The 23,331-nt window shown below is 46.6% G+C and overlaps 1 protein-coding gene across 1 annotated transcript in view; it reads left to right on the top strand.

The window, feature by feature from the left end:
- The window catches only part of YWHAQ (tyrosine 3-monooxygenase/tryptophan 5-monooxygenase activation protein theta), a 33,628-nt gene that overhangs the window by 8,896 nt on the left and 1,401 nt on the right, over positions 1-23,331 (top strand). The window contains exons 3-5 of the mRNA XM_062208942.1: positions 18,401-18,524; positions 21,647-21,810; positions 22,449-22,544. Of these exons, the coding sequence (XP_062064926.1) occupies positions 18,401-18,524; positions 21,647-21,810; positions 22,449-22,544 (384 nt within the window). The remainder of the gene's footprint in view (positions 1-18,400; positions 18,525-21,646; positions 21,811-22,448; positions 22,545-23,331) is intronic.

Below are 23,331 nucleotides of genomic sequence, written 5' to 3'. Positions count from 1 at the left end.
CACCAGCCATAGCGGCCATTAGGGGAGTGAATCAACAGAAGGAAGACCTTTCTCTCTGTCTCTCTCACTGTCTATAACTCTACCTGTCAAATAAAAAAATATATATATATAGGTTGACAGATTTTGAAGGTGCTGCATGTTAGTTTGACCCATGTACATACTAAAACTGTCCTTCTAAGCCTGCTTATCTTAGGAACCTATGGGAAAAAGCTGTCACCTTTTCTATTGTGGTTGTGGCCGCTCAGTAGCCAGCTGCTAAAATATGGGCATGTAGCAGACAGGTCAGAGATTGGGCTTTACATTTGTGTCCTCCCCCCCCCTTTTTTTTTTTAACAATTTATTTATTTATTTGAAAGGGAAAGTTACAGAGAGGCAAAGGCAGAGAGAGAGGGGGGTCTTCCATCTGCTGGTTCACTCCCCAGGAGCTTCTTCTGGGTCTCCCATGCAGGTGCAGGGCCCCAAGGACCTGGGCCATCTTCTACTGCTTTCCTAGGCCATAGCAGAGAGCTGGATCAGTGGACTCGAACCAGCGCTCACATGGGATGCCGGCACTGCAGGCGGCGGCTTTCCCTGCTACGCCACAGCGCCGGCCCCTACGTTTGTTCCTGAATTGTTCTGGAATTTGTTCAGCTGCTTGAAGGGAAGGGAGACAGGGACCATGATTTCCTTTAATTTTGACCGTCGCCCTTCACTCGTAACCTTGTTGCCCCGTTGTTGGTCAAGGGCTCTGCATTTCTGTGACACGTCTTCACCTCTATCACGAGCGGCTCTGTAACTGAGTTGGAAAATGAGCATTTTCTACACAGGTACACCTGTAAGTGGCTGATAGTTGCAGGGAGGCAGGGGAGCACTCTGCTCACAGAGCTGTCCCGTTCCCTGCAGGCAGCGCTGTGCTGTAGCAGATACTGACAGCAGGACGAGTGTAACTTTGCCTGCGTCATGGATAGTGTTGGCTGGAAATCTTACAGAACAGGAGAAAGGGATTGGGAAGATTTGGGGCAGGAAAATAAAGCCTTTTTTCTTTTTATTGAGAGTCCTGGGTTCTGTTCATCTGCTTCTTCCTGTTACCCTTTACCTGTTTATCCTGTGGGTTTTAGCTCCTTATTTTCTTTTGCCCACAAAAATAATTGCCTGGACTCTTTAGCTTATTTTTACTTTTGCTGTAACTATAATGGCACATACCCCATTGGATCTGAGAAGTTGTCCTCTAACATGATGACAATCGTATTAATTCATGATATTAATCTGACAAATAATCCAGCTGGTGTTAGGTTTTAGGTCTCTTGGCACTTTTAGAATCAACACCCCAAAGTTGGAACACTTCATATAGCATGATTTTTAGTCTGCACAAATGGTGATTGTAATGCCTTTGGAGATGGAAAGACCTGATGACACCTTTTCAGGATTTTCCCTGTCGAGTCAGGATAAGGAAGAGGTGTGTGTGTGGTAGGGGCACTCATAAGCTATACAGTCATTTACATTTATGCCTTAGTTATCTCCTCGGTCTTGCGGGCTCCAGATCTTACTTGTCAGAACGTGGTTTTGTGGAGTGGGCTCTAAAAACTATGAATCAGTCAGAGCTATGATCTACCCACATCTATTGCCCGTGTGCACATTTACAGGGGAACTCAAATTAGCCTTAGAAGATTGCTTGGTGAACAAGGAAATCAACAAGAGGCTGTAGCTGGGTGATCTGAATCACTAGCTAATCCAACCCTGCTGCATCAGGCCTCAGTGTAGCTCTCACTGTTTAAAGACTGTTTATGGACCCAAATACCCCTCTGTGAATAGTGCTAGAGATACTGCCAATGTTTGCTTTGTTCGCCTTTCCCCTAAATGCCTGCCATGTTCCCAGTGTCTACCATAAAGAATGCTTTATATGTTTCGCTGCTTAAAGTGCCACTTAAGTATTTGGGAGGCACCTTGTTGAACGATGTTCCTGCTGGGACAGAAGTGGTAACGATAGAAATGAGGGTGATGGTGGTCAGGACAGTGCTGCCAGGCTCGCCTGTGGAGTAGTCACATTTGAGTGATCCACTGGGGACCTGGGTTTCTCCCCCTGTGTGGCGGTGATTGAAGGGATCTCATCTCTACACATAAACTACTGGGAAGCTCAGGTGTAGGATCTGATTCTGCAGGGCCTTGCGTGCTAGACTTTACATTGATTTTTTTTTTTTTTTTTCAGCAGACCATGAAGGTTTTTGAGCATGGAATTAACATAGCCAAAATGGAATTTCAGGTTAATCTAGTAGCAGGGTATAAAATGGATTAGAGAAAGAACACTAAGACCTGGTAGATGTTAGGATATTGCATTAGTGAAATGATATGGTTAACTTGGGTAATGGAAATCGGAATGAGACTGAGAAGATAGATCAAAAAATTATCATCACAGAGGCAGGCTCAGTAGAATTTGACAGCGGATGTAGGGTAGCCGCTGAGTAGAAAGTCGAAGGTAGTGCCGCAGGGCCTGGGTGGCCAGGATTCCTCTGAGTGGAATAATTGGTAGAAATACGTAGTAGAGTGGAACAACGGGTTAATTATTTCTGTTTGGGGCATATTGTGATTAGTACCTAGGATGCTTTTTTTTTTTTTTTTTTTTTTTTTTTTGACAGGCAGAGTGGACAGTGTGAGAGAGACAGAAAGGTCTTCCTTTTGCCGTTGGTTCACCCTCCAATGGCCGCCGCGGTAGCGCGCTGCGACCGGCGCACCGCGCTGTTCCGATGGCAGGAGCCAGGTGTTTCTCCTGGTCTCCCATGGGGTGCAGGGCCCAAGCACTTGGGCCATCCTCCACTGCACTCCCTGGCCACAGCAGAGAGCTGGCCTGGAAGGGGGGCAACCGGGACAGGATCGGTGCCCCGACCGGGACTAGAACCCGGTGTGCCGGCGCCGCAAGGCAGAGGATTAGCCTATTGAGCCACAGCGCCGGCCTCTAGGATGCATTTTAAAACATGAAAGGATACTCGGGACCGGTGTTGTGGCGTAGTTGGTTAAGTGCCAGTTCAAGTCCCAGCTGTTCCACTTTTGATCCAATTTCCTGATAATGTACCTGGGAAAGCAGCAGAAGATGGCCCAAGTGCTTGAGCCCCTGTCACCCATATGGGAGACCCACATGGAGTACTGGGCTGCTGGTTTCAGCCTGGCCCAGCCCCTGCTATTGCAGACGTTTGGTGAGTGAACCAGTGTATGTTATATTCCCTCCCTCCTCTCTCTGGCTTTCCAATAAATCTTTAAAAAAAAAAAAAAAAGGCTACTCAGCCATGTAACACTAAATGTGGAATGAGGGAGAGGGAGAGGTTGTTTCCCAAGAGATCCGGCGGAAGGGGGATTAACTTACCTCTGTGAGCCCATGGCATGGACTTTTAGCCTTAGGAACTCTTGTGTCTGGGCACAGCCACCCTTCACTGTCAGGCTCATGGGACTGGTTATGAGACCAAGAAAATGTGTTGATAATGAAGAATGACCACTGCAGAAATCGCAATATGTGTATTGGGGTGATTTTTTTTATTATTATCTCTCGGGAGACAGGTGAACTCACGGAGGAATCCAGTCCTAATCAGGGGATTGCTTACTCTGGAGAAAGTGGATGGCTGCGCAAACGTCCAGCGGCCATGATGGCCACAGTGCGGATGTGTTGGACTAGATCACACTCCCAAACTGTGTGTGGGATCGCTTTCCTTTGGTGTCTGTCCCTTTTCTGTTTCTGTGCCTCTCGTTGTTCACTCTCAGTTCACTCTCATTTTTAAGGTATATTTACTTTAAATACTTTAGATCACAGTTAAGTCTTTTTTTTTTTTTTTTTTTTTGAGATTTATTTATTTATTTGAAAGAGTTACAGAGAAGCAGAGAGAGGTCAGTCTTCTATCTGCTTGTTCACTCCCCAGATGGCCACAATGGCCAGAGCTGGGCCAGTCAGGAGCCAGGAGCTTCTTCAGGTCTCCCGCACAGGTGCAGGGGCCCAAGGACTGTTCTCCCAGGCCATAGCAGAGAGCTGGATCGGAAGTGGAGCTGCTGGGACTCGAAACGGCACCCGTTTTGGATGCCAGCACTGCAGGCGGCAGCTTAACCACTATGCCACAGTGCCGGCCCCCACAGTTAAGTCTTGCATTCTGTTGTTGATATCTAGGTTTATTTGAAAGGCAGAGTCATAGAGAGGGAAGGAAAGGCAGGAGACAAAGACCTTCTATCCACTGGTTCACTCCCCAATTGGCCACAACAGCCCGGGCTAGGCCAGGCTGAATTCAGGAACTTCATCTGGGTGTCCAACGTGGATTTAGGAACCCAAGCACTTGGGCCTCTTCTGCTGCTTTCCCAAACACATTAGCAAGAAGCTGGATCTGAAGTGGAGTGGCTGGTACTCAAACTAGTGCCCACATGGCTTAATGTTGGGCCCCGGGTGTTATGTTTTTGAACTTACTATACAAATACCTAATCTAGCCAACATAAAGTCTTTTCCCTTGGTGGTTTATAATTAACAGAGGTCGTGTTCCTGTTGTATACTGTGCTTACTTGTAAGTGCAGTCTTGACTTCCTGGAGAAAATTACTTCTAGAGATTTGAGTGAGGGGAATCGATGTTAGATTGAATTAGAAAAGCATATTGGCCGGCGCCGTGGCTCAACAGGCTAATCCTCCGCCTTGCGGCACCGGCACACCGGGTTCTAGTCCCGGTCGGGGCACCGATCCTGTCCCGGATGCCCCTCTTCCAGGCCAGCTCTCTGCTGTGGCCAGGGAGTGCAGTGGAGGATGGCCCAAGTGCTTGGGCCCTGCACCCCATGGGAGACCAGGAGAAGCACCTGGCTCCTGCCATCGGAACAGCGCGGTGCGCCGGCCGCAGTGCGCCTCCGCGGCGGCCATTGGAGGGAGCAGCAACGGCAAAAGGAAGACCTTTCTCTCTGTCTCTCTCTCTCACTGTCCACTCTGCCTGTCAAAAAAATTAAAAAAAAAAAAAAAGCATATTTAATTTTTTAGAAATGTAAAGTCCCAAGTTTCATGCAGTATATATGGGAGGCACTTGACCTGGTGTGTAAAGAAGGATCTGTGTTGTGTACACAACCACCCTAAAACGCTGAACGAGTCCTCTGAGTGGCCGGCGCTGTGGCATAGTGGGTTGAGCTGCCACTTGGAGTGCTGGCATCTCTACGGGCACAGTTCGAGTTCCAGCTGCTCCACTGCCGATCCAGCTCTGCGCTTATGTGCCTGGGAAAGCAGTGGATGATGGCCCAAGCACTTGGGCCCCTGTGGGAGACTTGGATGAAGCTCCTGACTCCCAGCTTTGGCCTGGCCCAGCACTGACCTTTGTGGCCATTTGGGGAGAGAACCGGCAGATGGAAGACCTCCCCCCTGCCCCCATCTCTACCGCTCTCTGTAACTCTTTCAAATAAATAAAATCTTTTTTTAAAAAAAGAATCCTCTGAAAGACAGTGGTAAACCCTTGTGTTGTTACTGCTTCTGCAGCAGCGCAGTCCTCTGCACTGAGAACGTTTGTACTTCTCCCCATCTTGACAGTGCTGTGTTATCACTGTTTGGGACAGTGGCAGCTCTTCACAGGTGATGACCGAGGCATTTCCAGTTATTTGATGTTTTAGTCACTGTTCACATTCCAGTTAGTGGCTTCCCTCTCACCCTTACTTCTTCCTTCAGCTCTGACAGGTTCTCTCAGTAACGGTCTGTGAGTGGGACCCTCCATCTTTGCTTTACGTGGCACTGTGCTTGGTCGTGGAGTGCTAGCCGACAGTTGTTACTCTAGCACTCTGAAGACGCTTGATGGTTCCCTGATGAGAGGCCCACTGTCAGTCACACTGCCGTTTCTTCCTTTGTAGGTAACGTCTCATTTCTCTGGTTGCTTTTAAGGATTTTCTTGTCTTTGGCATTCTGCAGTTTTACCGTGATGGTCTAGGTATGAATTTATTTTTTATTTCATTTTGCTTTTAGTGGGATTTAGTGTGCTTTTCCAATCAGATTGTTATCTATATACTATTTCTGGGAGAGCTTGAACCATTTTCTCTAAGTAACATTTCTTCATTGTTTTTATTCTCTTGTGGAATTCCTATTAGATATATCTTAGACCTTTCTATTTGTGTATTGTAACTTTGCCCCATTCTGGGTTCTATTAGTAATTTCTTCAAACATGCCTTCTTCTCTTTTATTTTCTTGTCATCTATCTATACTTTTTAAGGTGTTTTTTTTTTTTTCCTAAAAGCTCTTTCCCCTCCTCTGCCTTTTCTTAATTCATTGTATCTTACTCTTTTCTCCTGACTTCTGTTTCTTTTTAATTCTTGTTGCTCATTTTAATCAAGAAAAATTTCAGCCTTATACAAAAGTGGAGAATATTATGCACCCAATACCCAGCTCCTTTCATAATTTTTCAGCAGACTTACTTCATGTTTTATTGCATACTTCAAAGAAATTGTTTACTTCTTTTTTTTTTTAAGATTTATTTATTTATTATTTGAAAGGCAGAGTTACAGAGAGGTAGAGACAATGAGATAGAGTAGTCTTCCATCCGCTGGTTCACTCCCCAAATGGTTGTTAACGGCTGGAGCTGGGCTAATCTGAAGCCAGGAGCTTCTTCCAGGTCTCCCACATGGGCACAGGGGCTCAAGCACTTGGGCCATCTTCTGCTGCTTTCCCAAACCATAGCAGAGGGCTGGATTGGAAGAGTAGGAGCCAGAGCTCGAACTGGCACCCATATAGGATGCCAGCATGCCACAGTGCCGGCCCCTGGTTTTAGTTTTTTAAGACATTTATCTGAAAGGCAGGGCATGGGGGATGTAAAGATACCTTGCATCCATTGGTTCACTCCCCCCAAATGACCCCAACAGTCTGGGCTGGGCTGGACTGAAGCCAAGAACCAAGAACTCCATCTAATGAGTGACAGGGGCCCAATTACTTGGCCATCTTCCACTGCCTCCTCTGGACCCTTAGTAGGGAGCTGAATCAGAAGCAGTCAGGGCTCAAACTGGCACCCAGATGTGGGCTGCTGGCCTTGCAAGCAGCAGCTTCAGTGCTGTCCTTACTTGTTTTTATTTCAAAGCAGAGGAAGACACAGAGGGTGGGTCACTCCCCAAATACTTGGCAACTGGCAGAGCTGGGCCAACCAAAGTCAGGAGCCCAGAACTCAGTCTGGGTCTCCAGTTCTTGATCACCAGGGTGAAGACGAGCAGGTGGAGCTGGAGGCTCGGAGCCTGGAGTTGGACAGTCTAGCACTCTGATGTGGAACGCAGGCATCCCAAGCGTCACATTAACCGCTGTACCAACTGCCTGCCCCTACATGTTTTTCAGTTCTTAGGAACAAACCATTGTGTGTCTGCTCATTATAGGAAATCTGGGGGCCGGTGCTATGCCGTAGCAGGTAAAGCTGCCACTTGCTGTGCCAGCATCCCATCTGGACGCTGGTTCGAGTCCCAGCCACTCCACTTCCAGTCCGGCTCTCTACTATGGCCTGGCAAAGCAGTGAAAGATGGCCCAAGTCCTTGGGCCCCTGCACCCACAGGGGAGACCCAGAAGAAGCTCCTGGCTCCTGATCAGCACAACTCCGGCCGTTGCAGCCATCTGGGGAGTGAACCAACGGATGGAAGATCTCTTTCTCTCTCTCTCTGCCTCTCCTTTCTCTGTGTAACTCTGACTTTTAAATAAAGAATTGAAAAAAAATCTGACCCTGAATAGTTTTGTCGTTTATTATTATTATTACTTAGAGTGAAAGGTGGGTTTAGCTCCAGGAAAAGGAGCAATGGTGCCCAACTTTCAGGCAACCCCTCAAGCTGTCTGTACAGGCTTCGCCTAGTCAAAGTCCACTGGGTCCTGGAATCTGAGGGCCCATCCCGGGCCTTCCCCTTCGGATTGGGGGCGGCCGGCTGCCTGACAGTGAGCCTTCGGGCTGTTTAGAGGAACGCCTGGCACAGCCAAGGCAGCTTCATAGTCTGCAGTGCTGCGCTGTATCGGGTGGGCGTGAGCTGCACGTACTCGGCCAGGTGGTGGTGGTTGGAGTGGATCAGCCTCCCAGCACAGCTGTGTGGACAGGCGTCCAGGGCTCGGTGATGCAGGCTGGGCACACAGTGCTGAAAGCCAAGTTCTGTCAACCGATTGTAGACCAACAGGAAGTCCCGCAAGTTTCTCAGTGGCTCCTGCTTCTTTTACAAGGTCTGGGCACCGCCCTGGCAGTGATCTCTCCTTGCTACCCCACCCCCCAGTTTTGTCATGTTTTAATAGGATGGACATTTTTTAAAAAAAATTTTTTTTGTATAGACATTTATTTATTTATTTATTTGAAAGAGTTACAGAGAGAGGAGAGGTAGAGAAAGAAGTCTTCCGTCCATTGGTTCAATCCCCAATTGGCTGCAAAGGCTGAAGCCAAGAGCCAGGAGCTTCTTTGGGGTCTTCCACGCAGGTGCAGGGGCCCAAAGACTTGGGCCATCTTCTGCTGCTTTCCTAGGTCATAGCAGAGAGCTGGATTGGAAGTGGAGTGGCCGGGTCTCGAACCGGCGCCCATATGGGATGCAGGCGCTTCAGGCCAGGGTGTTAACCCACTGCGCCACAGACCAGCCCCTATTTTCTGTTTTTTTTTTTTTTTTTTTTTTTTTTTTTTGACAGGCAGAGTGGACAGTGAGAGAGAGACAGAGAGAAAGGTCTTCCTTTTGCCGTTGGTTCACCCTCCAATGGCCGCCGCGGTAGCGCGCTGCGGCCGGCGCACCGCGCTGTTCCGATGGCAGGAGCCAGGTGCTTATCCTGGTCTCCCATGGGGTGCAGAGCCCAAACACTTGGGCTATCCTCCACTGCACTCCCTGGCCACAGCAGAGAGCTGGCCTGGAAGAGGGGCAACCGGGACAGGATCGGTGCCCCGACCGGGACTAGAACCCGGTGTGCCGGCGCCGCAAGGTGGAGGATTAGCCTGTTGAGCCACGGCGCCGGCTATTTTCTGTTTTTTAATGTGAGAGAGAGCCCCATCTGCTGGTTCACTCCCCAAATGCCTATGGCAGCCCTGTCCCAGCCAGGCCATAGCTGGGAAGCCGGGACTGCTTGAGCCATTACTACTGCTTTCCAGGGTCTGCATTAGCAGGAGTCGGGAGTGGAGCCAGAGGGCCAGGCTATGGCGAAGTGGGGAAAGCCACTGCCTGCGGTGCCGGCATCCCATAGGGGTGCCATTTGGAGTTTCCAGCTGCTACACTTCCTATCCAGCTCTCTGCTGTTGCCTGGGAAAGCAGTAGAAGATGACCCAAGTCCTTGGGCCCCTGCATCTGTGTGGGAGACATGGAGGAATCTCCTGGTTCCTGACTTTGGATCGGCACAGCTCCGGCCGTTGCAGCCATCTAGGGAGTGAACCAGCGGATGGAAGACCTCTCTCTCTCTCTGCCTCTCCTCTCTGTGTGTAACTCTGACTTTCAAGTAAATAATAAATAAATTTTAAAAAAAAGGGGGGGGGGGGAGTGGAGCCAGGACTTGAACCCAAGCGCTCTAATATGGTTGTCAGGCCTCCAACCAGCATCCTAACCACAGGCCAAATACCTGCTGCAGTAGTGGCATTCTTTGTTTTTTTCTGGCACACATATATATCATATATGAAATAAAAATTTGAATAACACCTGCAGAGAACTGGATTTGGGTGTCAGTTTTTCCCAGGAAACCACACTTTCTCCCTCTCCCCCAGAAAACTCAAGAAGTGGATTGCTTCTCAGTTACACTAGATGGGTTTTCTAGGATCCTCACCCCCCACAAGAATGTCAGTGTGGTGTAGTCTCCGCTTTTGCTCTAGTCTTGCTTGTCTTTCTCCTCAACTCCTAGGGGGTCTCCCTTCCTGCTGAGTTCTCTTGTAATTTTCTTCTGTTTTATCTATTTCTATTTAGCATTTAGATTATGTTTAGTAGAAGGGATGGTCTGCTTTATCTCAGTCTTACTTTATTGCCAGAACTAAAAAGTCATGTTTTGCAAATCTATTTTAAGGTTGTGAGTCACAGATTTCTTAGGTATTTCCAGAGGGAGGGGTGTGTGTGTGTGTGTGTGTGTGATCTAATACACTACTCAGTGTTCTGAAAATAACATTTAGAATGTGTTATTTCCTGTGATTGGGTAAAAATACTATAAACACAAGTTGAGACTTGCATGTCTATTAAGCCTTTTGTTTGTGTTACTTTATTTATGCTGAAATAGTTGTATTTTAACTTGTGCTTCTCTTATTGGTCAGAAATGTTGGTAATACTTTTATCTGATTACCACAACAGAACAATATTAATAAATGCTGCTTTATTTGCAGATAGGATCTTTAAGTGAAGTTTAATACAAGGTATATCTGGAAAATGAATGTCTAATGTTGTTAAATGTAGAGTTCCTAGAAATCAGTAGGTTAAAAAACTCATTAGGAAAATGGCAAATACATAAAATCATTTTGGAAGAAAAAGACATATAGATGTTCAGCTTCATGTAATAAAATTGCAAGTAAAGGTATAATATATTTTTCACCTACTAGGTTGGAAAAAATTATCTTAAATTTTAAAATTACCAGGATTCAGAAAGATGTGGAAAAGCAAGAACACTTACACATTGCTAGTGGGATTGTAGATTGAAATTGCCTCCAGGGAAGAGTTTTAGCAGTTTGTTCTAAGGATCAAGCGTCTATTTTGTGTGTTGTGGGAAGCAACCAAAAAAACGGAAGCAGCTTAAGTACATGTGGGTCAGTGGGGACTGCGTGCCGGGTGCCCATCACTGGAACGCTGCGCAGCATTAGCTTAGAATGGGACAGCTGTGGAGTGACCGCGGAGTTCTCACACGGAAGACCAAGGTGGAGATGATGCAGTACACTAGCAGGAGAGGGGAACACAGATGGAGTTTAAAATTTCAAGTTTCTGTAAGATGTACGAGAAATGAGTCCTGATGGCCGCTTTGCTGGGAACTGAATGTCTTTGGACTCGGGGGAAAAAAGGAACTTTATGTTTACTTTTAAATCTTGTGTGAATCACACGTATTACCTGTTGCCTAAATGGAGCCAGAGTCTCACTGTTTGTAAGGAGAAGGTGGAATAAAGAATGAAGGATGCTGTGCTGTTAGATTTGAATTGAACATAGCAGTATGAGGTCACAAGTAAAAGTCATAATATTTCTCTTAGAGGCACTTAGAAACAGGTAACAGAATATAGAAGCTGTCATTTTTCCTTAGAAGAAAGTCACTGTACTGTTTCAAAGTAGTTGTATTGCTGTGAATATCCATTTCTGTTGCATCCATGTTAGCATATTGCCTTGTCAGGCAGATGTTCTTTGGGCACAAGTATTAAACCCTACATAATTGGCACTGTGCTAAATAAATTTTATGAATAAAAAGTATTAAAGAAACTTTTTTTTTTTTTTTTTGACAGGCAGAGTGGACAGTGAGAGAGAGACAGAGAGAAAGGTCTTCCTTTTTGCCGTTGGTTCACCCTCCAATGGCCGCCGCGGTAGCGCGCTGCGGCCGGCGCACTGCGCTGATCCAATGCCAGGAGCCAGGTGCTTATCCTGGTCTCCCATGGGGTGCAGGGCCCAAGCACTTGGGCCATCCTCCACTGCACTCCCTGGCCACAGCAGAGAGCTGGCCTGGAAGAGGGGCAACCGGGACAGGATCGGTGCCCCGACCGGGACTAGAACCCTGTGTGCCTGCGCCGCAAGGCGGAGGATTAGCCTGTTAAGCCACGGCGCTGGCTTAAAGAAACTTTTTAAAGCAATAAGCAAGTAATATGTTTTTGAATTTTTAAAAGAAAAAAAAATTTTGTTTTCTTTTTTGCAAGGTAGACGGTTCTCATCCACTGGTTCGTTCCCTGGAGTGTCTGCCGTAGGTAGCTCTGGGCCAGGCCAAAGCCAGGAGCCTGGAACTCCAGCCCAGTGTGTGTGAGTGGCAGCACCCAGGATGCGCATTGCAGGAAGCTGACCTGAAGCAGAGGCCCCTGGACTCCACCCAGGCACTCTGGTCGGGGTGTGGGTGTCCCAGGCAGGCAGAAACCTAACCGCTGCATCGGTGTCCACCCCGACTAAAGAAACCTTCTCATCTAGAGGTTGATCCAGCTAACAGGCTGTCCTTTTAATTTGATAAAAATGGGTGTCGGTTCTTGAAGCTGGAATATATTATTTTATAGAGGAAGAAATTAAGCTGAGGAACTTGATATAGACTAAGACTCTAGAACCAGATTATCAGCCCAGTGCCCATTCCACTGAGGCATTCAAATATAATTCATAATGAATTTCTTTTTTTTTTTTGACAGGCAGAGTGGATAGTGAGAGAGAAACAGAGAAGAAAGGTCTTCCTTTTTGCCGTTGTTCACCCTCCAATGGCCGCTATGGCCAGCACGCTGTGCTGATCCGAAGCCAGGAGCCAGGTGCTTCTCCTGGTCTCCTATGCGGGTGCAGGGCCCAAGGACTTGGGCCGTCCTCCACTGCACTCCCTGGCCATAGCAGAGAGCTGGCCTGGAAGCCAGCTGGGACAGAATCCGGCACCCCAACCGGGACTAGAACCCAGTGTGCCGGCGCTGCAAGGTGGAGGATTAGCCTGTTAAGCCATGGCGCCGGCTTATTGGTTTATTTGAAAGGCAGAATGACAGAAAGAGATCTTATGTGCATGGTTCATTTCCCAAATGGCCATGACAGTCAGGTCTGGGTCTTGTGTGTGTGGGTGTTTTGTGGGTTTTTTTTTTTTTTTTTTTTTTTTTTTAAGATTTATTTTATTTATTTGAAAGAGTTACAAAGAGAGGTAGAAACAGAGAGAAAGGTCTTCCATCCACTAATTCACTCCCCAGATGTCTATAACGGCCGAAGCTGCACCAGTCCGAAGCTAGGAACCAGGAGTTTCTTCGGAGTCTCCCACGCGGGTGCAGCGGCCCAAGCACTTGGGCCATCTTCTGCTGCTATCCCAGGTCATAGCAGAGAGCGGGATTGGAAGAGGAGCAGCCGGGACTAGAACCGGCGCCCACATGGGATGCCGGCACTTCAGGCTAGGGCTTTAACCACAGCGCCGGCCCTCAGGCCTGGGTCTTGTAAAGAGAGGAGCCAGGACCTCCATCCTGGTCTCGCACATGGATGAGTGGCAGAGGCCCAAATAGTTGGGCCATCATCTGCTGTCTTCCCGGGTGCATTGGCAGCTGGGTGGGTTGGAGCATACCAGCACTCTGACGTGGACTGAGGTCAGTGACGGTGAACATTGCAACAGAGCTCTTCGACCTGTTCAGTTCCCAGATGACTGCAGCAGCCAAGGCGAGATCAGGCTGTAGCTGAGAACCAAGACACAATCCAGGTCTCCCCTGGGGGTGACAGGGACCCAACTACTTGGGCCATTACCGGTTGTTTTCCAAGTTGTGCAGTAGCACAACAGTAGCTTTTTTGTTTAGGTAACAGACTACAGTTATGAGGCCAAAGCCCAGTTTGATTTGAATCCTGAAGTTTTCTCTTATGGTTGTAATAACATACAAAATTAACCAAGAATGCAACTACTGTGTCCAAATCGAGAGACTGTTGTGCTTGGTGTTGCTTGTGACCTGTCTAGATGTTGTCATTTGTGATATTTGAGTAGACTGTGTAAGACTATGCAGGCAGAGGTTTTTGCCTTCTTGGTGATTCTTAGAGACAAACATGTGACTATATTGAGTTTATACTTTAAACACGTGAATGGGTACATATTGAGATACATACTAAAAATTATTTGGTCTCATCTTAATTATGACATTTAATTTGCATTTTGTTTTAAACATTCATTTTCATTTTATTTGAAAGACAAATCGTCAATCTCCATGTTCACTCCCCAGTTGCCTGCAACAGCCAGTGCTGGGCCAGGCTGCGCCCAGGAGTGTGGGGACTCAATCCAGGTTTCTCACTTAGGTGGCAGGGACCCACGTACGTGAGCCAGCATCTGCTGCCTCCCAGGGTGTGCTTTAGCAGGAAGCTGGATCGGGAGTGGAGCGAGGACTTGCACCCAGGCCCTCCAGTGTAAACTGCACGCGTCTTAAGCCGTGTCTTAACCACTGTGCCAAAGGCCTACCCCCATTGATGTACATTGTAAGATAGTCAAGGAGGCATAAAACACTGGTCAGAGGGTTCCAAGCACTGTCCTTTGTGACAGGTGGCATTGCATGGGGCTGTCAGTGTGTGTGTAACAGAAATTACAGCGACCTTTGTGTGAACACTAAACAGTATAGCAAATAATAATACTGTGATTATAAAAACACTGATTATGTTAAATGCCTTATCTGTGGGGTGATCATATACTCTGTTCCAAAGTGAGGTAGTTCTAAGAAAAAAAGCAGTAACACTGATAATTATGCTGGAAGACACGCACACCAGGGCAGTGCTGAGCAGGATGTAGTCACTCTGCTCCTCTCACATACTTCATTGTTTACATCGGTTTGTTTGCGGAAGTTTGGAAAAGGTTTAGCCTTGGATATACATGATAGTAAGGATATACCTAGAAACTTGAGTTTGAATTTTGATGTCTCCTATGTGGCATCAGCTAAATCATACAGCTCGTAGGATCAATCACTTTGGTCATAAGATTTGCGTCTATATTTGAAAAATTTTACTCCCTCCTGTTTTTTAGAAAACAGGATTTAGCGCCATTTTTTTTTTAAATAATGCAAAGAGCCGGCGCCGCAGCTCACTAGGCTAATCCTCCACCTTGCGGCGCCGGCACACCGGGTTCTAGTCCCGGTCGGGGCACCGATCCTGTCCCGGTTGCCCCTCTTCCAGGCCAGCTCTCTGCTGTGGCCAGGGAGTGCAGTGGAGGATGGCCCAAGTGCTTGGGCCCTGCACCCCATGGGAGACCAGGATAAGCACCTGGCTCCTGCCATCGGATCAGCGCGGTGCGCCGGCCGCAGCGCGCTACCGCGGCGGCCATTGGAGGGTGAACCAACGGCAAAAAGGAAGACCTTTCTCTCTGTCTCTCTCTCACTGTCCACTCTGCCTGTCCAAAAAAAAAAAAAAGGAAGACCTTTCTCTGTCTCTCTCTCTCTCACTATCCACTCTGCCTGGGGGGGGGGGGGGGGGGAGGGATGCAAAGATAATTAGTTGTTTGATATATTCATGTTATTAATGGTAGAAAATATTTTCTTAAATGAATTGATGTTACCAATTTGGGATCAAGTTAGATGATTCCTTGTCTCCTTGGTTAAATCCAAATCCATTGTGAGAGTTAACCCTAGTGGGTGTTCTCGTAGTAGAATGGTGATTTGAGACTAGAAGGCCTTTCCCGATATTCTTATATAATTACAGAAACAGGCACTTTGGTGTTGATGCTGTGGTGTAGTATTAAGCCTCCACCTGCAACACCAGCATCCCACGTGGGCCCTGGTTCAAGTCCCGTGTGCTCTACTTCTGATCGAGCTCTCTCTAATGTGCCTGGGAAAGCAGCAGAAGAGAGAAGATGGCCCAAATGCTTGGGCCCCTGCACCCACATGGATGATCTGGATGAAGCTCCTGGCTCCTAACTTCATCCTGACCCAGTCCTGGCCATTGCAGCCATTTGGGGAGTGAACCAGCAGATGGAGGAGCTCGCTCGCTCTCGCTCTCTCTCTCTCTCTGACTCTGACTTTCAAACAAATAAATGAATAGATATTTTTAAAAATCAGTTTCACAAATGGTAATTAATTTCAAAATCCCATTTATTCTGAAAAACACAAAATTACTCTCTTATTTAGTTTAATCAATTAAATCTCTAGCTTAAATTTGACCATATCTCTCTTAGACAGGCTCTCTTTTAGGATATATTAATGTGCTGATTAAATTTTAAAATGTATGGTTAGTGCCTCATATAACCTAAAGTTAGAGATTAAATATGTTGTTTGCATATTTATTTTATACCTTTTACTTTTTGTTTTATTTATTTGAAAGGCAAAGCAAGAGAGAGATCTGCCTTCCATCTGCTGGTTCACCCCCAGATGCTCTCCATAGCCTGGGACTGGTTCCGGCCCACGCCAAGAGCCCAAAGCTCAGTCTGGTCTCCCACGTTGCAGGGGCCCAGCCTCTTGAGCCATCGCATGCAGTTTTCTGCTGTTTCTTAAATCAATTCTGATTATGAAAGAATAAGCTATATAATGAAAGAGCAGCTTATTTTGACTGTAAGATAGATACCAATTTTAAGTGAATTCAACATTAAAAAAATTAGTTTGTTGGCTGCTGTAGAATATTACCAAATGAATTATTTTGGAAAAGCTATTGAAGAGATGTTAGTATTGTGATATGCAACAGTAATTCATTCTTAGAACTAGCATGCTGGATTATTTGTTTTGAAAAGATTTTATTATTTGAAAGTCTGAGTTACAGAGAGACAGAAATCTTCCATCTGCTGACTCACTCCCCAGTTGGCACGACAGTCGACAGTCGGGCTGGGCCAGCCCAATGCCAGGAGCTTCATCTGCATTTCCCACATGGGTGCAAGGATCCAAGCACTTAGGCCAGAGAACTGGATCAGAGCAGCCAGGACTCAAACAAGCACTCTGATATGTTTATTTTCTTTAAATAAGTTATAAATACAATAATTGCCTTTTGTTTCATTCAGATAAAAAACCAGATTGTTCTTGGATTAAAACTGCATTTTCGGGGGCTGACGTTGTAGTATAGCAGGTGTAAAGCCGCTGCCTACAATGCCGACGTCCCACGTAGGCACCTGTTTTGAGTCCTGGCTCCTCACTTCCAATCCAGCTCCCTCTAATGTCCTGGGGAAAGCAGTGGAGGATGGCCCAAGAACTTAGGCTCCTACTACCTAATTGGGAGACCTGGAAGAAGCTCCTTCCTGGCTCCTGCTGGCCCAGTCCTGACTTTTGTAGCCATCTTAGGAGTGAACCAGCAGATGGAAGTCAATCAGTCTCTCTCTCTCTCTCTCTCTCTCTCTCTCACTTTCAAATAAATAAATAAAAATTTTACAAGAAGATTTTAAAAACTACATTTTTGAACTTTTGTTATTTTATATCTATAAACAACCTTCCTTTTCATTTTTGTCTTTTGTGACTTTTTTTTTTTTCCAGATTTATTTATTTATTTGAAAGGCAGAGTTACCCAGAGGCAGAGAGAGAGAGAAAGTCTTCCATCTGCTGGTTCATGCCCCCATGGTTACAACAGCCAGAACTGGGCAGATCCAAAGGCAGGAGCCAGGAGCTTCTTCCAGGTCTCCCACACAGTTGCAGGGGCCCAAGGACTTGGGCCATCTTCTATTGCTTTCCCAGGCTATAGCAGAGAGTTGGATCAGAAGTGGAGCAGCTGGGACTTGAACCGGCACCTGTATTGGATGCCAGCACTGCAGGCGGTGGCTTTACCTGCTGCGCCACAACACTGGCCCCTTTTGTTACTTTTTATACTCAGATATTCCTATACCTCTACAAGTATAAATACTTACTAAGAAGTGCTATCTCATTGAATCAAGTGTCTTTTTTTTTTTTTAAGATTTATTTATTTATGTGAAATTCAGAGTTAGAGATCTTCCATCTACTGATTCACTGCCCAGATGGCTGTAGTAGCCAGTGCTGAGCCAGGCTGAAGCCACGAGCTTTATCTGGATCTCCTGTGTAGGTGGCAGGAACCCAAACACTTGGACCATCTTCTGCTTTTCCCAAGCCGTTTGCTGGGAGCTAGATTGGAAGTGGAGCAGCCGGGCCACAAGCTAGCACCCATACAGGTTCCGTGCATCGCAAGTGGCTGCTTTAACCCACTATGTGCTACGATGCTGGCCCTCAAGTGCACATCTTATTGTATGGTGTCAGTGATAGAAGACAGAAATACCTTAATTTATTGATTAGATTGAGCAGACAGAATTAGTCTGTCATGCTGTGCTGCCAGCTCCTGACGCTCTGCCCTCTGTGCTCGCCTTGTTTCCGTGGACATCAGGTGCAGAGAGCACTGCTGAGTTCTTCTCTAGTTCTCTTGTCTGCGCAGGCTGATTTCTGCCACGTGCGTTCCTGCTGTTGATTCTTGACAACTCGGATCTCTCTTCCCCTGGAAGCCTGAACCAGAGGCCGTCTCCAGCAGAGCTAGCTCCTCACTCCGTGCTTCCATGGTGTCCTGTTCCTGTATTTCTTTGTGCTTAGCATGCAGTTAATGGTGTATGGACAAAGGCTGAGCTTCTTGAGGGCAGGGCTCTGATCTTAGGGCTTCTCTGTGTCTACTGTGATCCAATACCTGACACCCAGCAGAGGTCAGTAAATGTTTGTTGAACGACCAGATGAGTGAATGGAGAGACCCTTCCTGAGGATACAGTTTTGTGTAGTGTAGCTTTATTTAGAATGTGCCAGGGAAACAGTGGCAACAGGCTGGCACTGCTGTAAGGACACGCTTCAAGTCCAGGCTGACGTGGTGTAGTAGTATTGTGGTTAAGGACTCTAGTACATGAAGGCAGAAGTTAGATTATTTTAAATTCTACTCTGTAATTAAATAGCTTTTATTAGTGCCTAATGTTTTTATCTTATTTTTTCAGGAATTGTTGGATAAGTATTTGATAGCCAATGCAACTAATCCAGAGAGTAAAGTCTTCTATCTGAAAATGAAGGGCGATTACTTCCGGTACCTGGCTGAAGTTGCATGTGGTGATGATCGAAAACGTAGGTATATTTGGTTTCAGCTAAAGCCAAAATAAATAAAAGGCAGCTGGTGTAAATGGGACACTGTTCCAATGGTCTGTAATCTCCAGACTCCTTGTAACTTTAAAAACAAACAAAACTCCGGATGATATGGATCAATAAAATGAATATTTATCTTATTTTCTCAAAAATAAAAGTAGGGGATCCAGCGTTGTGACATAAGGGCTTACGCTGCCACCTGCAACACATAGCTGCTGGTTCACGTGTACTCTATGCACTTGGGAGAACAGTGGAGGATGAGCCAGGTCCTTGGGCCCCTGCAGCCATGTGGGAGACCTGGAAGACGCTCCTGGCTCCTGGCTCCTGGCTCCTGGTTCCGGCCTTGCCGAGCAGCAGCAGCTGTGGTCATTTGGGGAGTGAACCAGTGATGGAGACGTCTCTCTTCCCTCTTCTTCTCTCTGTAACTCTGCCTTTCAAATAAATCTTTAAAAATAAAATAAAATAGGCACAAATGTTTGGTACAGTGGTCAGGATACTGCTCGGAACACTCATATTCCATTCTGGAGTGCCTGAGTTCCAGGTTCTAGATTTTTTTTTCTTCTTCCTCTCTTCCTCTCTCTCTCTAAGATTTTTTTTATTTACTTGAAAGTCAGTTACAGAGAGAGGGTTTCTGTCCACTGGTCACTCCCCAAATGGCTACAACGGCCTGGGCCAGGGCAAAGCAAGGAGCCAAGAGATTCATCTGGGTCTCCCTCATGAGTGACAAGGGCCCAAGTACTTGGGCCATCTTCTACTGCTTCCCCCAGGCCATTATCAGTGAGCTGTATTGGAAGTGGAGCAGCTGGGACGCAAACTGGTGCCCACATGGGAGCTGGTGTTGTAATCAATGTCTTTACCCACTACACCACAACACCAGCCCCTAGGTTCAAGTTTTAACTCCACTTCCAATTCTAGCTTCCTGCTGTTGCATATCGTGGGCGGCAGTGTTGGTAGCCTAAGTACTTTGGTCCCTGCTACCTAATACAGGAGATCTACATTGAATTCAAAGCTTCTGTCTTCAGCCTAGCCCAGCCTTGGCTGTTGCAGACTTTGGGTAGTGTATCAGAGGGTAGAAGATCTCCCTCAGTCTCTTGGCACCCAAATGGGATGCCGGCGCTGCAGGCAGAGAATTAACGTACTGCACCACGGCACCAGCCCGGTGTTACAGTACTTTCTATAGTACTTTAAAACTGAAAACAGGGAATTATGGAAGGGATCTCGGATTTCATGTAAAATACATTTTAGGAAAAACCATGCTTGGTTTGACTGCTAATTCCATGGAGCCAGATTTCTGAGGATACAAGGTGATTGTAGCGTGTTACTACAGGTGAATGATGTGCTCCATCGTCACAGTAAGCTTGAGTGACCCACATGACTAGGGCTTACTTTACAGGACCTCTTTGATAAGTAATAGTCATATAAAAAGATTTGAATTTTTTTTAAAAGATTTATTTATTTTACTTGAAAGTTATACAGAGAGAGAAAGAGAGGCAGAGAGAGAGGTCTTCCATTTACTGGTTCACTCCCCAATTGGCTGCAACGACCGGATCTGTGCTGATCCAAAGCCAGGAGCCAGGAGCTTCTTCCAGGTCTCCCACGTGGGTTCAGGGGCCCAAAGAGTTGGGCCATCTTTTACTTCTTTCCCAGGCCACAGCAGAGAGCTGGTTAGGAAGTGGAGCAGCCAGGACTTGAACCGGCGTCCATGTGTGATGCCAGCACTGCTGGCAGCAGCTTTACCCACAATACCACAGCACCAGCCCCTAGATTTGAATATTAAATTCTTTTTTTAACCCTTAGACTATTATAGAAAATGTAATGGGGGGAATAATTGAATCACCTGATTTGATTATGGGAACATCAAAGTTTATTTATAGTAAACTTCAGTCTCCTGGGTTATTAGTAGCTGAGCATAGTACAGATCCTGTTAAGTTTTGTGTATGTGCCTGTTGGTAGATTTGTCAAATTCTAGGAGGAAGTGTTGCTGAAATTCTGATCGTTTTCCCCAGTAAATTTGTGGTATTCTTGGTTCTCAGTTCTGCCCCCATCCAGTAACATACCCCCAACAAGTAGATATCAGTGTGACTGAAGCTGTAAAGAGGAAACCACTGTACTTGCTCTAACATTTGTGTACTAAATTTACTGTTACTGCTAGAGAATTTTTGTTGCCACAAAGGTAAGCAGAGTTGGAAGTGAAAATACTGGCACAGAACTGAGCATGTAAGTGCCAGCGAGGCAGAGGGGCATGTTACTAGGACATTCCTGGCTTGAGTCTGACCTCAGCCCTCTGTCTCGTGGGCACTCTGAGCTCCTGCTTTCAGTCCCTCGGCTGCCATCAGCTGTCTTCCCAGCTGAGCCGACTGCTTCTGCTCTGTGTAGTCCCTTCTTAGCTGCCCACAGCAAGAGCCACTTACTGTGGGGGTTGGGATTAGATCGATAATGATGCCGCTTCGGAGGAGGGAAAGTGTGCAGTCAAGTCATAAAGGGGTTGCTTAATTTCTGCTATGTCACTTTTTTTTTTTTTTTTAATTTTTATTTTTTTGACAGAGTGGACAGTGAGAGAGACAGAGAGAAAGGTCTTCCTTTTGCCGTTGGTTCACCTTCCAAAGGCTGGCGCGCTGCAGCCAGCGCACTACGCCGATCCGAAGGCAGGAGCCAGGTGCTTCTCCTGGTCTCCCATGGGGTGCAGGGCCCAAGCACTTGGGCCATCCTCCACTGCACTCCCTGGCCACAGCAGAGAGCTGGCCTGGAAGAGGGGCAACCGGGACAGGATGGGTGCCCCGACCGGGACTAGAACCCGGTGTGCCGGCGCCGCAAGGCGGAGGATTAGCCTATTGAGCCGCGGCGCCGGCCAAGAAAATAGTTTTAATATCATTGATGGAAGAATCTAATATACTACCTGTAAGCTGACTATAAGCAAGCAACACTGTGAACTAGTTTTAAGTATCCAAGACAGGACAAGTGTTTGTAGTTTGCTACTGTGATTTCAGAAGAAGGTAACAGAAAGGTCTGGCTCTGCCAGGGGTTAGTAGCGTGTTAAAATTACTCATGTGCTGTCTCTGGCTGTTTTCCAAAGGATCATGCCTTTTGTTTTTTTCTCTTCCCAGAAACGATAGATAATTCCCAAGGAGCTTACCAAGAGGCATTTGATATAAGCAAGAAAGAGATGCAGCCCACACACCCAATCCGCCTGGGGCTGGCTCTGAACTTTTCTGTATTTTACTATGAGATCCTTAATAACCCGGAGCTCGCCTGCACACTGGCTAAGACGGTAAGACGTGTGTTGATTTCTGGGTTTTCACTTGGCTGCTCAGGGATGCCTGCTTTCTGTTTATTGACCACCTGCCCTCCTCACACCCCTCCAGCTGATTATCAGTGGTGATGTCTGTGTAAAGAGTGAAGACACACAAATAACTGAGAAGGAAGCTAGAGATGAGAAAATGGGATGGCTGCCGGGTGTGGTTGCGGGAATGGCTGTTTAGTGCATCCCTCAAAGCAGGAGAGTGATGAGGGCTTTTGCAAATACCTGTTTTTACTGGTAACACGTCTGTTCCACGTTACTGGTGTATAGCCTGTGAAATGGGTGGTGGGTGTTTGGCCTGCCGAATCATCTGGTCTGGCCCTGACAAGGCAACCCCAGCAGGACTTAGTTTGGTATATCTATAACAAGCTAATTGTTTCTAAGTTGATTATTTTGTATGGCCCACAGATTATGTTACAGAGCCCCTTGCCAGAAAAAGTCTCTCTACCCCTGCTGTAAAAGAACCAAGTCCTTGCTTATGAAGTCTATAGCTCTGCTCCCGTAAGCTGTGAAAGTGAGAGTCCGGGGAGTGATGCCACTGAACTGGGTGTTTGCCGACAGTGCCTGTCCCTGTGTGCGTTGTTGACCGTGGGTGTTGTTCTCCTCAGGCTTTTGATGAGGCCATTGCAGAACTCGACACACTGAATGAAGACTCCTACAAAGACAGCACCCTCATCATGCAGTTGCTGAGAGACAATTTAACAGTGAGTCCTTTACTCTTCTCATTGTATTTCCTTTCAGGAACAAAGACAGGTGTATTTCACAGAATGTAAGAGAATCTTTCATATAAATAATTCCAGACCCCTGGTTTGGTAATTTTTTCTTTGACTAAATGGGATTTTTTTTTTCTCACAGTAGCACTGTCTGTTCAGCTTCCCTGGCTAGGGAGGTTATGAAGGCACTGCCCTCCTGTAGTTGTGAAGGCACAGAATGATGCTGAGTGAGATCGTTTTGTAGAAAAGTAGAGAGAGGCCAAACTAGTTCTGCCCAGATAGACCTTGGGGCTCTGTCTTGTGTCGTTCTGTCTCTGGAGACAGCTCTTCAGGGAGTTTTGTTTGTTTCAGCATCTTAGCAATAACTTAAAGATTATGCAAGCCTTTCTAAAATTGGCAGTAGCATTTTGATGTTGGTCTAATAAAATCCAGCTTTTTAAACTGATTATAAGTCAGTAAGCACGGACTACTCCCTTAGCTTCCCACCGTAAAATTAGAGATAGCCTTACAGACAGTTTTCTTAGTTTTAACCTCCTAGTTTAAGAGGCCCTCCCCCCCTTTTTAAGATTTATTTATTTACTTGAGAGGCAGATTTACAGACAGAGGGAGAGACAGAAAGGTCCTTCATCTGCTGGTTCACTCCCCAAATGGCCACAACAGCCAGAGCTGAGCCAATCCAAAGCCAGGAGACAGGAACTTCTTCAGGGTCTCACATGTGGGTGCAGGAACCTAAGCACTCGGGCCATCTTCCACTGCTTTCCCAGGCCATAAGCAGAGA

Source organism: Lepus europaeus, chromosome 13, assembly GCF_033115175.1.
Source record: "Lepus europaeus isolate LE1 chromosome 13, mLepTim1.pri, whole genome shotgun sequence".
Classification (NCBI taxonomy): Eukaryota; Metazoa; Chordata; class Mammalia; order Lagomorpha; family Leporidae; genus Lepus; species Lepus europaeus.
Note: the sequence above shows the minus strand (reverse complement) of the source record. Positions and strands in the feature narration are given on the sequence as shown.